This window comes from Peromyscus leucopus, chromosome 1, assembly GCF_004664715.2.
Source record: "Peromyscus leucopus breed LL Stock chromosome 1, UCI_PerLeu_2.1, whole genome shotgun sequence".
Classification (NCBI taxonomy): Eukaryota; Metazoa; Chordata; class Mammalia; order Rodentia; family Cricetidae; genus Peromyscus; species Peromyscus leucopus.
This window is the reverse complement of record NC_051063.1, coordinates 24,502,941-24,515,346: the sequence shown is the minus strand read 5'-3', so window position 1 is coordinate 24,515,346 and position 12,406 is coordinate 24,502,941. Positions and strand designations below refer to the sequence as shown.

The 12,406-nt window shown below is 42.9% G+C and overlaps 1 protein-coding gene across 1 annotated transcript; it reads left to right on the top strand.

Moving 5' to 3' along the window:
* The first annotated feature begins 8,436 nt into the window (after nt 1-8,436).
* On the top strand, nt 8,437-11,205 carry Dkk1 (dickkopf WNT signaling pathway inhibitor 1). Its single transcript, XM_028895210.2, has 4 exons — nt 8,437-8,866; nt 9,086-9,254; nt 10,342-10,485; nt 10,608-11,205. Exons 1-4 carry the CDS (start codon nt 8,621-8,623, stop codon nt 10,859-10,861), a joined length of 813 nt encoding a protein of 270 aa, XP_028751043.1. The 5' UTR covers nt 8,437-8,620; the 3' UTR covers nt 10,862-11,205.
* The last annotated feature ends 1,201 nt before the right edge of the window (nt 11,206-12,406 follow it).

The window sequence follows — 12,406 nt, the reverse complement described above, 5'->3', positions numbered from 1 at the left end:
TACCACCACGCGAGGATTCTTCTCAGATCACACTTTATTGGAGCGCCTCTTGGTTAAGGGACTTTGTCTTTAGTATATATATATATATATATATATATATATATATATATTTTTTTTTTTTTTTTCATAACACCGGCCTTTATCCCTGTTCATTTGTCCTTTTTCTTTAGTCCCTTTTTTTTCTTCCCTTTTTTCTTTAGCCCTTTTTTTCTTTTGCCCTTTTTTTCTTTAGCCCCACTGCTGCTCATTTGAGAGAGACAATTAGGAAGCTGTTTTTAGCTCCGTTTTAGAATCTTTTCTCAGGTTTTAGGTGGAAACTCTTGCCTGCCCTCTCGTTGGGCGCCATTTGTAGCTTGAGAGTTTTCCTGCCTTGCCCACAGTCAGGACAAATCTCTGCCACCCACCAGTCCCACAGCCGCTCAGACCCAACCAAGTAAACACAGACACTTATATTGCTTTCAAACTGTATGGCCGTGGCAGGCTTCTTGCTAACTGTTCCTTTACCTTAAATTAACCATTTCTTTTTATCTATGCCTTGCCACATGGCTGGTGGCTTATTGGCGTTTTCACATGCTTCTTGTCATGGCGGCAGCTGCAGTGTCTCTGGTCATGGCAGCGGCTGCAGCATCTCTGGTCATTGCGGCGGCTGCAGCAAGTCCTTCTGCCCTCCTGTCCTTTTATTTCTCCTCTCTGTTAGTCCCGCCTATCTTTCCTGCCTAGCCACGGCCGATCAGGTTTTATTTATTTATCAATCAGAACAACTTGACATACAGACCATCCCCCAGCACAGCCAAGTGCAGACCATCTCAAACACCTGCACTCAGGCCCGTGGTCCTAATCATCCTCTATACGGACCTGCTGGGTAACGCCACAAAGAACCCAAGAAGGGCTCCCACAGGACATACAGAACATCCCACAGCACTGGATCATCTTGAAATTGTTTTGAGCAGTTTGTAGTCCAAAGCTGATCTTTGGGTGATGTTTGTCAGCTTAGTGGTATTATTATTACCTGGCTTTGGGTTTGTTTTTATTAATAAGACCTTTTAAGATTCATGCTACAGGTTGGTTTTTTTGTCTTTCTCAGCCTTTCTCCACCTTATATTTTGGGATAGGGTCTCCCATTAAAACTGAATGTCAATGATTCAGCTAACCTGCCTGACCAGCCACCTTCAAGACCCTCCTGCCTCTGACTGCCTGGTCCTTGGACCACCATCACTAGCTGCCATGCCAGCCCTGCATTTTATATTAGTTTTGGGGAATCCAACTTGTGTTCTCATGTTTTCACGTCAAGCACTTTACCAACTGAGCCATTTTTCTACCTTAAGTATATTTTTTTCTCATGTTTTTCTTACTTGCAAATACAAGTCCCACCTATTTATTTTTCTTTTTTAGATTTATTTATTGTATTATTCTATGTGCATGGCCATTGAGCCAATTTTCCACCCACCCCCATGTATTTCTTTTTCTAGTAACAAATGTAATATAACCAGAGCAGAGTAAGCTTTCAAATAAATTTAGGACTTTGCCTGTCAATTGTGGCCTTTAAAATAATGCATAATGAAAATTTGGTGTGTATGTGTGTAAAATAGAATACTACTTAGCTCTGAAGAAAAAATAAAACCACAAAATTTGCAGGAAAATATGGACTCAGACTGTATAGTATTAAGTGAGGTCAGACAATCTTGAAAGAAAGAAACAAACCAACAAACAAACTCATGTTCTCTGGTTCTCCTTCTTATACAGATCTGGCCAACAATCCATTCATCCATATATATATATATATATATAAAAACAAGTATACATGTGGATACCATATAACATGTAGAAAAGAGTAAGAAAGGCTGTGTGTTAGGGGATGAGGAAGGACTGAATGCAGGTGATGGACACAAGTTATGAAAGAGAAAATATGGCTAATTGTTTTCCTTGTTCTAACTCTGTCATGGACTTTTTAGTTTTAGTGATGGATAACACTATAAAATACATATCCATAAAAATATATCCACAGTGAAAGTACAAAATGTGAAGCTCTATAGCTCCATTTTGAATGGCCATTTTATGTTCATTGGGTTGTATGATTTTTGGGTCAGGTCTGATTAATTTTAATGTGTTTGTTTGTTTTTTTGTTTTGTGCTACTTTTTAAATAACAATATTTAAAAATTTTAAATTTCTATAATATAAAAGAACAAAGACAAACTTTAGGTATTAGAGCTTACAGATCCAGATCAGGCCACAGTTCTCCTCTAACATTGTTGCAGCAAAGAGCAGGCAGATAGTTCTCACGGAAAGCTAGTTAGCTCTCTGTCTTTACCATTTCCGTACCTTCTAATCCATTCACAGCTGAGCTCAGCCCACAAAGCTCCTGAAACTTGCAAAATTCTGTCCACTCACTTCTCAAGCTTGCAGCTTTCATTAAAGTTGCTTTTCTTGTAAATAGAGCCAGTCGGATACAACAGTCTTCTGAGGATGGAGCACATCATTCAAGCCAAAGATGTGGGCAGGGCAGAATGAAATTATCAGTGAGAAACCAGCCCAGGTAGTGCAGGCATGCAATCGCAGCACTCAGAAGCTGAGGCAGGAAGGAGGATCCCCAATTTAAGACAAGTCTGGGCTACATGGCACAGCCTTGTCCCAAAGCAACAACAGATTAAAAAAAAAATCTTGGTCTTTTGTTGGAAGTCAATTTTACTTCTTTAAAACTATCCTTAGAAAACATAATCTCAAGCATAATATGAGCGCATTGCTGTATAATTTTATGATTATCACTTAAGTGATATCTAAATTCTAGTAGACGATAAATATTGAGCTGAATGCTTAGAGATATTATTTCTCACACATCTCCCATCATCCTTTACTCTTTAAAAGAAATCTTAATTGTGGGCCCAGAATTATTACCTGTCTGTATTTTTCATAAGCCTCCTGAATAATATTCTCTTTGAAAATGGAAAATTTGAAATTAATGTTTTCTCATTGAAACAAATAACATTTTAATTTTCCAAAAAATTTTTTATGAAAATGGTTATAGATGTATGAACTTTCCTAATATATTCGGCATAGGAGTCTCCTGAACGTGGTACTTATAATCTTCAGAACCTAACATTTTCATCCAGGAATGCAAAATTCTGGTTTGCAACTTAAACCTAACTGAATAAACGTTTACTGAGAACCTGCGTGCCAGACCCCAGCTCCGTGGTTTTTAAACTACGGTATTGACATTATCGGACGTTATTCTACTATGTGAAGATTCCAGTTATACTATGAACAATATATTGTGTGGACTATTAAGAGTCCGAGAATATTGCAAAGTTTTCAGTGTGAGAGGTGAGAGTACATACAACCCTGGACCTACACTTCTTGGAGGGATATTAAAACGTCCTCCAAAGAACTTGTAACAGAATTCCACCAGGGGGCAGAAGAGGAATGAAATTGCTCCTTCCAGCAGACGCTGCAGCGAGGATTCCGGTCCCTCGGAGTTATCTTCCTGTGTGTCTCTTTTCTTCCTCTGTTCTCCCTCTGCTAATTAACCCTGATTTATTTGCCCGTGAACTGACACCGTGGACCTACAGCAGCAGTGTAGTGTGAAGGGATTTGCGCCCAGGCCAGGGCTTCAGCGGGATTACGCTGATCAATTTGCTAAACACAAAGTCCACAGAAGCAGCAAACCCAGCGCCCTGTGATGCCACCTGGCTCAAGGCTGATTAAGACGGGGGACCCTGAGCCGTTTGATCCTCACTCATCAAAGGGTTTTTAAACAAGCTTCATTTTACACTACTGTAAGGTGGCGACGGCTTGGGACCGCAGTGAGTGCCCCAAGCCTGAGCAAGCATTCCGGCAATGGGGATTTGTGATTCATCCTGGAGGACCGGGATGCAGCCACAGTCCGGAGCTCTTAGACCTGCTCAAGAGTAAGAATCCTTGCTCCAACCGCCCACCCGAAGTTAGTACCATTTCTAGCCTACATCTTGATTCCGACAAGGTCCTAATACAATTTGCTAGTAGGAAATTTAGAGTCTCAAGATGTCACACCTCTACAACATTGCAACAATTTGGGGATGAAGAAACAAAATCAATTCATTCATCCAGTCTCATTCATTCATTCCGTCCCCCCACTCCTTCCTTCTCAACCGCATCTTCTAAAAAAAAATCAAGCAGTCAAGTAATTCACTGTATTTCCAGAAACTTAGTTTACATGCTAGGTACTTCAAAATCAGCAAGTTCCCAGAGTCCGTGGCAGTGAGTATTGTTCCATAAAGCCTACAGGCTTCCTGAAAGGCATTTAACCCGAAGACAAAAGGTCTTACCTTGGAACGCTCAAAGACCATTTTCAGAGCCAGAAGGGGGCTCCCTTGTCTTCCCAGTATGACATTTACAAATGAAAAAGAAAGTTAGATCCACAATCACAAAGAGGCTGTTGTCAGCCTGAAGGGTCCAGTGCTAAGCTCCAACCCTAGCTTCCAGTGTGGTAGCATGGGGCCCTTTTGGTCACAGTCCTTGGAGGATGCCAGTATAATAAAGGGGGTGATAACAGGAACCCAGTGACACGGATGGAATTCCAATCTTCTCTGTATCTGGCGGCTTTGTGCCCTGCTTTACGCTGGCACTACTGGTACTATTTTTCTGATTAGAAATACTAAGTTCTTCAGGGGCTACTACTGGACAGCTGGACTCCTAGACCCTACTCATCACAGACCTTTCTGAGTGTCAGAACCTCCAAAAAGACTCCAGTAGGTGCTTGGCTTAGGTAACATCCTCGCCAGGTTTTAGTCAAACCTCCTTGGGTTCTGAGCTCCATACTGTTTATATTTCAATGGCCCCAGGATCATCTTCTGGGATGGGTTAGACACTCCTGTGAAGCTGGATTTAAATAGGCTGGCCTTCTCCACGGATTGAATAAAAGTAATCACCATGAACTTGCTTCTCTTGTACTAGAGAAATTCTGCCATTTCAAAGGTGTCCAAATATGAGTCATGTCTGAAAGCTCTTCTTCTATCGTGATGAACATAGAAACTAAGACTCTCTTAAAAGTGAAGGAGAAAGTCATATTGTTTTATTAAACATCAGCTCCACTGTTTCTCCTAGTTTTAAACTTAATATTAACTGTTGTTGTAATACCTGTGGTCATATTAGACTATATCCAAGTAGAGCCACAGTTCCTTCTAGAACAAAGTAAACTAAGCTGAACAGATAGACCTACCACTCCATTACCTGGCTGCAGGAGACTCAGCATCATCTGACCTCCAACTGCCTGAGACCAAGACATGGTGGGAGTTTCTGGACTTCTTTTCCTCCTGGCCAGTATGTATCAAGTATAATCTACGTAAATAACAAAACTAAGCCAGGTGTGGTGATCTACACCTGGAATCCAGTGAGACACTGCCTTAAAACACAGAGAACCCCAAAGCAACAATAGAAACCAAACCAAGCCACAACAACAAAAACTCCTTCTGTGCCCTGATATTGTGTTTATCAGGCTACTGGAGACTGGCAGGAGTCTGCCTTCAGCATATTAGAGAGATGCTCTTAATAGGCCTCACTGTGTTCTTTGGCACAGAAGGAGCAGTGGGCATCTCTCTCCATCTTACACCATCCCCAATTTTGACACCTGGGAATAAGTTAGATCAAGCCAAGGGTTCTCAAATGAAGAATAGGCTGCACTGAAGAGGGCAAGTCTCTCCTACAAAATTTCTCCCCCTCTGCCACCAATGAGCTTGCCTTTCCTCTTCCTAGATAATTTGAAGGTGAATATTCCAGCCACTCCTGTTTTACTGAAGCAACACCAAGTACAGTGTTTAGCACACGGTAAGAGACCACCGATGTGGACCATAAAAAGTAGAGAGTGCCACAACTACCGCCCCCCCCCCCCCCCGTTTCATTTGTTGGCCCAAGTTCTTGATGAGCTAAAGGTCTGTTCATTAAGAGTTGGTGTATTAGCCGGGTGGTGGTAGTGCACACCTTTAATCCCAGCACTCGAGAGGCAGAGGCAGGCAGATCTCTGTGAATTCCAGGCCAGCCTGGTCTACAGAGCGAGTTCCAGGAAAGGTGCAAAGCTACACAGAGAAACCCTGTCACAAAAAAAAAACAAAACCAAACAAACAAAAAAAAGAGTTAGAGTTGGTGTATTAATCGGGGACCATTCCATCAGAATACAGGGAAAGGGGTGGGTCCTCAGTGCACCATTCTTGTGTTTCCTGGATTATTTAAACAGGATAACAGGATGGGGGAAATACCTTTTTATTTCCCAAATAGGCAGGGGATCCATTTCCTACTGTCCAATGTCATATGAATTTAAATTGAAAGACAGCATGGGGCTGGAGAGATGGCTCAGTGGTTAAGAGCACTGGCTGTTCCTCCAAAAGACCCTGGTTCAATTCCCAGCACCCACATGGCAGCTCACAACTGTCTGTAACTCAAATTCCAGGGGATCCAGAATCCTCACACAGACATACACGAAAGCAAAACACCAATGCATAAAAAATAAATAATTTATTAAAAAAAAGACAACACATCCATCATTGCCATTGCTATCAATGTGCAGAATGTGACGATTTGGTCCCTAAGACTTCCTGCCATTTGATTCTCCTGTCCCATCATCTCCCAGTGTCTCTGCAAATTTCTGACCCATTGACTGGTAGGTCTGTGCAGAGCCAGGGAAATCTGTTTTATTATTTACTCCCCCCCTTTACTGTTTCTAATGTCCACTTTTTAAACAAAATGTTAAGACCTCTTCTTTTTCCAATTTTCTAACCATCTGTAGGTAACCAGCCTGCCTCAGCTACACCATTGTGCGTATTCCTAATAAAAGCCAGATAGATACATAGGATTTAAACTATGCTGGACTTCCAACAAACCACAGAAAATTCTCCAAAGCAGATGAAGTTTGGAGTGAGAGGAGACATCATTGTGTATAGAGGCACCATTAAAGAAGTGAGGCAGAGCGTTAACAGTTACTTAGACGACTCTTTAAGGTGACTTCTGAAACCTGCCAAGCCAGGTATTTTAAAATGTGTATTTTTGAATATTCCTCCTAGCTCAACTGCATGATTATATTTGTTCAAGACTATCATTGGCTATTTGGGGGCCTTCCAATTCTAGACAATACCAAAGTTAAGGGGCTGCAAAAATACATCTCACTCCACCCTCTTCAGCACTGCTTTCCAATCATCTTTTTCTCCCCAGTCTCATACAATAGTTGCTTATTTTCTCACGTTTATCAATTTATTCTTAAACATTATTAATGCACATTTCTTACCTTTTGCTATGACAAATGTCTCTTTTAGCATTGCAAGGGTTGAAACAAAGAATTTGACTTTTATCCTCTCAATAAGTTACCTTTAATTTATAAGCACAGCGTTCTTACATCCATGTTGTTTCTTACTTCACACACTGGTTGAAACATCTGCAAATTCGTTCTCTGCCTTAGGTTCAGCACGTCTTTTCCATGAGTTAGTCTATTATCTCCCTGCAGAGTTATTCCTCCTGTCCTGTCCTGGACGAGGTTTGATTTGGGATCAAAAGCAAGCCCTCTCCCGTTCAGCGAAACACTAATGAGGAAGTCGGAGCTAAGCCTTCGGGGTTTCTTATCTTCTTCTATTAACCCACCGCTGGGAACCGGGAACCGGGGAAAGAGGACTCACCGGGCTCAGGGACCCTGTCCGCTCTGACTCAGGGCCACTTTGATCTCACGTGTCTGCTTAATCAAGTTCATCTACTGCTGGGACTGACTAGATTCAAAGAACCACATTAAATAGTTTGATTATCGAGTGCCCATTTCCCCTTTCCCTCCACCCCTGATCTAATTTCCAAACGCCAGTCTCTCGCCTCTCGCTCCAAACTCACCATCAAAAGCGAATTAGTTCTTCCCTTGGTATCCTCATTTGATGTGCAAATTTTCTTGTCTTTGCACATTTTTCTCCTGGTGTGTGTAGCGGGGGGAGTGGGGGGGGCAACTAGACAAACTTAAAAGACAAGAACCTCATTTGCAAATCGCAACGCTAAAGGGTTAATCAGCAACTCATAGGAGCCACCTGGCCCTTTCACATAGCTTTTGGAGGACTGCTTGAGTTGTGTTTAATAATGAATATTATTTGCTTGCACAAAAAGTGAGGGCTGGCATAAGGGAAGAAAAGTGGTTTTGTGTATTCTATCACCTTTTAACTCAGAAAGTATTTCAGGTAGAAATAACTCAACCCCTCTGCAGAGCACCCGAGCTCGCAAGAGCGCTCCCTCCCGCCTTTTTTTTTTTTTTTTTTTAATTAAAGTTCAGGCTAGACTCTGGTGCTCTGATAACCGGCACTCTAAGGTAAGCTGGACAAGGAGCACTATAGTGCAAGGGAGGGGCGAGGGGAGAGTGTCAAAGTCCTCCCTGCTTCCGATACACAAACACTCCCCCTCCCAGCTCCTCCCAAAGCTTTGAAATCCCATCCCGGCTTTGTTGTCTTCCCTGAGGGGCTGGGAAGGCTAGGAGCCCGAGTATAAAGGCAGCCTGAGGTGGCGGTGGCTGCGCAGAGCCCTGAGCCCAGCAGCAGAGACTCCACCGACTGAAGTTCCGCAGTCTGGACTCTGCAGCTGCTGTGCAAAGCGACCTCCTTTTTCCTGACTTACTCCTGCTTGCGTCCTTCTGAGATGACGGTTTTGTGCGCAGTGGCAGCTGTCCGGTTCTTGGTCTTGCTAACAGCGATGGCTTTTTGCAGCCTCCCTCTGCTCGGAGCCAGCGCCACCTTGAACTCGGTTCTCATCAATTCCAACGCTATCAAGAACCTGCCCCCACCGCTGGGTGGCGCTGCGGGGCAGCCGGGCTCGGCTGTCAGCGTGGCGCCCGGAGTTCCGTACGAGGGTGGGAACAAGTACCAGACTCTTGACAACTACCAGGTGAGTGGGGTATCGGGGATCTGAGGATGCTGTGATTCTGAATGGGGTCTCGGAGAAGAGGGTGTACAGTCTCCTAGGTGTGTGAGAGTCAGGGTGTGTCTGGAATCACTGCATCGGGAGCAGTGCGCTTGGAAGAGCTTTTGAAGCGGCAGATGGGAACCGAGAAGGTGTGGGTACCAGGATGCCTGAGTTGCTCACCACTCCGCTCCCTTCCCACAGCCCTACCCGTGTTCAGAGGATGAGGAGTGCGGCACCGAGGAGTACTGCTCCAGTCCCAGCCGCGGAGCTGCGGGTGTAGGAGGAGTACAGATCTGTCTGGCTTGCAGAAAGCGCAGGAAACGCTGCATGAGGCACGCTATGTGCTGCCCCGGGAATTACTGCAAGAACGGTGAGTCCTGGACTCCCCTTTAAACTGGAACCACCCTGCCTTTGAGCACCCAGGAATGAGAGGAGGCGCTCTAGCTCCTGCAAACCTGGGTTCAGCATGCAAGGGTCCCCCTGTCACATCTTCACTGGCTTGTGTTTGAGGCCTTGGAAGTTTATCTTCTTCCTCTGCCTCCCTCGGTGATCTAACACGCTTTACATTAGAGCGGACACTTCTATCAAACAGTTATCTTCGGGGAGAACTTCAGGACACTCGAGAAAGTGGGAAAGTCATTCTGAAAGGGAAACCTAGCTAGCCAGCCTTGCCATTTTGTTACCAGTTCCGTTTCTCTCACGGTGACTCTCCTGGCTTTGTCTCTCTCAAAGGCCTCTGGGATGTTAAAACTGTTGTCAGCCGAGGGCTAGAGTGATTAATCTCTGCTGGCCAGCTCTTAAAAGAGATCTCTGTACCACTCACGTCCCTAGCTCTCCACCTCTTACCCCCGCTTCCCTCCACCCTCAGCTACCTTCAAAGAAGCAGCCACACACACACACACACACACACACACACACACACACACACACACACAACCACAGATCCACAAAATGCTAATGTCTCAAAGAAGTCTCCAGAAATAAACACACAGGGTGCCTAATTCCTAGGGTACAGCCGCATTCCAGAGTGAACTCACTAAATCTCTGTAATATCGAAATTATACAGTGAAGTAACCGGTGGGTGAGATTGTAGTCTTCCGGGCAGCTGGAACTGCCTTGCTCAGATAGTACCCAGAGCAGAGGAGTTATTTTTAACATTAATTTTTTAAGTGACTGAATTTCTTTTTCCTACTCCAAAGGATAGTATTAAAATAGACAGAAATATCACCGCTGCCACCACCACAATTGAAATGGCTCTACTGGGGTGTTCCGTATGATTGAACAGTACACTCATTGATGCTTCCTCCATTTGGGGAGATTCGTCAAACAGTTATGATTGACTGCAGTGAGGTAGCAGATCTCACATTGCTGTCCGCACAATAGACTGCTCTCATCACGGCTGTTAGCAACATATTACATACAGCCCGGGGATTAATCACTATTTCCGGCTTCCTTAGGAATATGCATGCCTTCTGACCACAGCCATTTACCGCGAGGGGAAATTGAGGAAAGCATCGTTGAAAACCTTGGCAACGACCACAGCACCTTGGATGGATATTCCAGAAGAACCACGCTGACTTCAAAAATATACCACACCAAAGGTAGTCAAAGGCTTTAAAGACCCAGCCGCCCCGTTTAGCGTTATCAGAAGCTCATTTAGAGTTCTCTTAATGAAATAGTGCAGGCCTAACGGTAACTCATTCTCCTTCTGTCTCCTCCACAGGACAAGAAGGTTCTATCTGCCTCCGATCCTCAGATTGTGCCACGGGGCTGTGTTGTGCGAGACACTTCTGGTCCAAGATCTGTAAACCTGTCCTCAAAGAGGGTCAGGTGTGCACTAAGCACAGGCGGAAAGGCTCCCACGGGCTGGAGATATTCCAGCGCTGTTACTGTGGGGAAGGCCTGTCTTGCAGAATACAGAAAGAGCACCACCAAGCCAGTAATTCTTCGAGGCTCCACACCTGTCAGAGACACTAACCTGACTGTCTAACTGTGACGGACTCCTTTATCTAATATATGCTGCGAACCCCTTTGTTATTTCTCAGCTGGATCCCAAGGATGTACAAAATCTTCTGCGTAGAGTTAAGCATTCCGATAACACCGTCCAAAAGTCTGGAGTGTAAGGACTTTGTTTCTTGATGGAACTCATCTGTGATTGCAGTAAATTACTGTGTTGTAAATCCTCAGTGTGGCACTTACCTGTAAATGCAACGAAACTTTTAATTATTTTTCTAGAAGTGCTACATTGTCTTGTTTCTTTTCCATGTAAATTTTTGTACACATTGATTGTCTTGACTCATAAATATTCTATGTTGAAGTGATTTCAGCTTATAGTTCCTAAATGTGTAAACCTTTCACCTTTCATTTCTAGTGTAGAATGCAAGAAGTTGTTGGGATGATAGACATGTAAAATTAACATGAAAATACTAGTTTATTTCCTGTCTTTGCTTAGATAGTCCTCTCTCTCTCAGCTGTGATAGTCCTTGAAATAAAATTTAATGTTGAATGATCATAAAATGTTACAAGCATAGATACATTTTGGAACTGTGATCTTAGGGGTGTGTGTGTGAATGTGTATGTGAGGGGTGTTGTTTTAAAATGAAAAGACATATGTCTATGTATGAGTAATTTTAAAGAGAATGTTTTCAACATTTATGAATTCAAATGGTTATGGTGATATGGGATTGAACCTGATAGTACTACTTTCAAAAATATTCTTCTACCAGGTGTGGTTGGTGGTTTATGCATATAATCCCAGTATTCCAGAGCCTGAGGCAGGAGGATTGCCCATGAATTCAGGTCCACCCTGGCCAACCTAGTGAGATCCAAGGAAACTTCTGCTACTGAGTGATGCTCTGTCTCAAAAAAGCATCAACAAAAAATAGTTTCCAACAAATTAATATTTATCTAAATGGCCAGTAGTTATTGGAAGGAAGGGGATATCCAAGAGAGTAATTCCAAAGTATGTGATGATGGGCAGGATGAAGAGGAGGTTGTGTGGAAACATGGTGAACAAGTACATGCCAATTTAAGCCAAATAATTAATTCAGAAATATTTTAGATACTCTGACATATGCAAGAAGAATTGTTGTAATTACTTTGATTTAAAAATAATTACCAAACAACCACAAATTCTAGAATGCCCTGCTTTTTCTTCTCTTGCCAAGTGATTATTTCAATTTTTGCTTCTCCTGTATTGAATTGATTAGAATGAGGATAGGGATGTATGGCTTTATAAAAAATTGAATATATATATTAGATTTATATATACATATATATTATATAATAACACACACATATATGTATATATATTTCAAATCTAAATTTTCTGTGTATTTTTCCTTGCCTAAATTTGATATTTCTATTGGGCAAAGGACAAAATAGCCTTCCTAATTTATTTATTCTGTAGTATTCTGAAAGTCTGCATCAAAACCACAAAACACTGGGTTCGCTATTCAAAGGACAGTAGTGACTGACTGACTGTGCCAGCAGCTCCTTAAATAGTCCAGCTGTCCTAGAATA

What these genes read in the sequence shown, in the direction of transcription:
- Dkk1 (XM_028895210.2), top strand. Translation starts at nt 8,621, where the DNA reads ATGACGGTTTTGTGCGCAGTGGCAGCTGTCCGGTTCTTGGTCTTGCTA. An exon ending in CGGGAATTACTGCAAGAACG is followed by an intron (nt 9,255 to 10,341) that starts GTGAGTCCTGGA and finishes CGGCTTCCTTAG; the next exon opens with GAATATGCATGCCTTCTGAC. An exon ending in AAAAATATACCACACCAAAG is followed by an intron (nt 10,486 to 10,607) that starts GTAGTCAAAGGC and finishes TCTCCTCCACAG; the next exon opens with GACAAGAAGGTTCTATCTGC.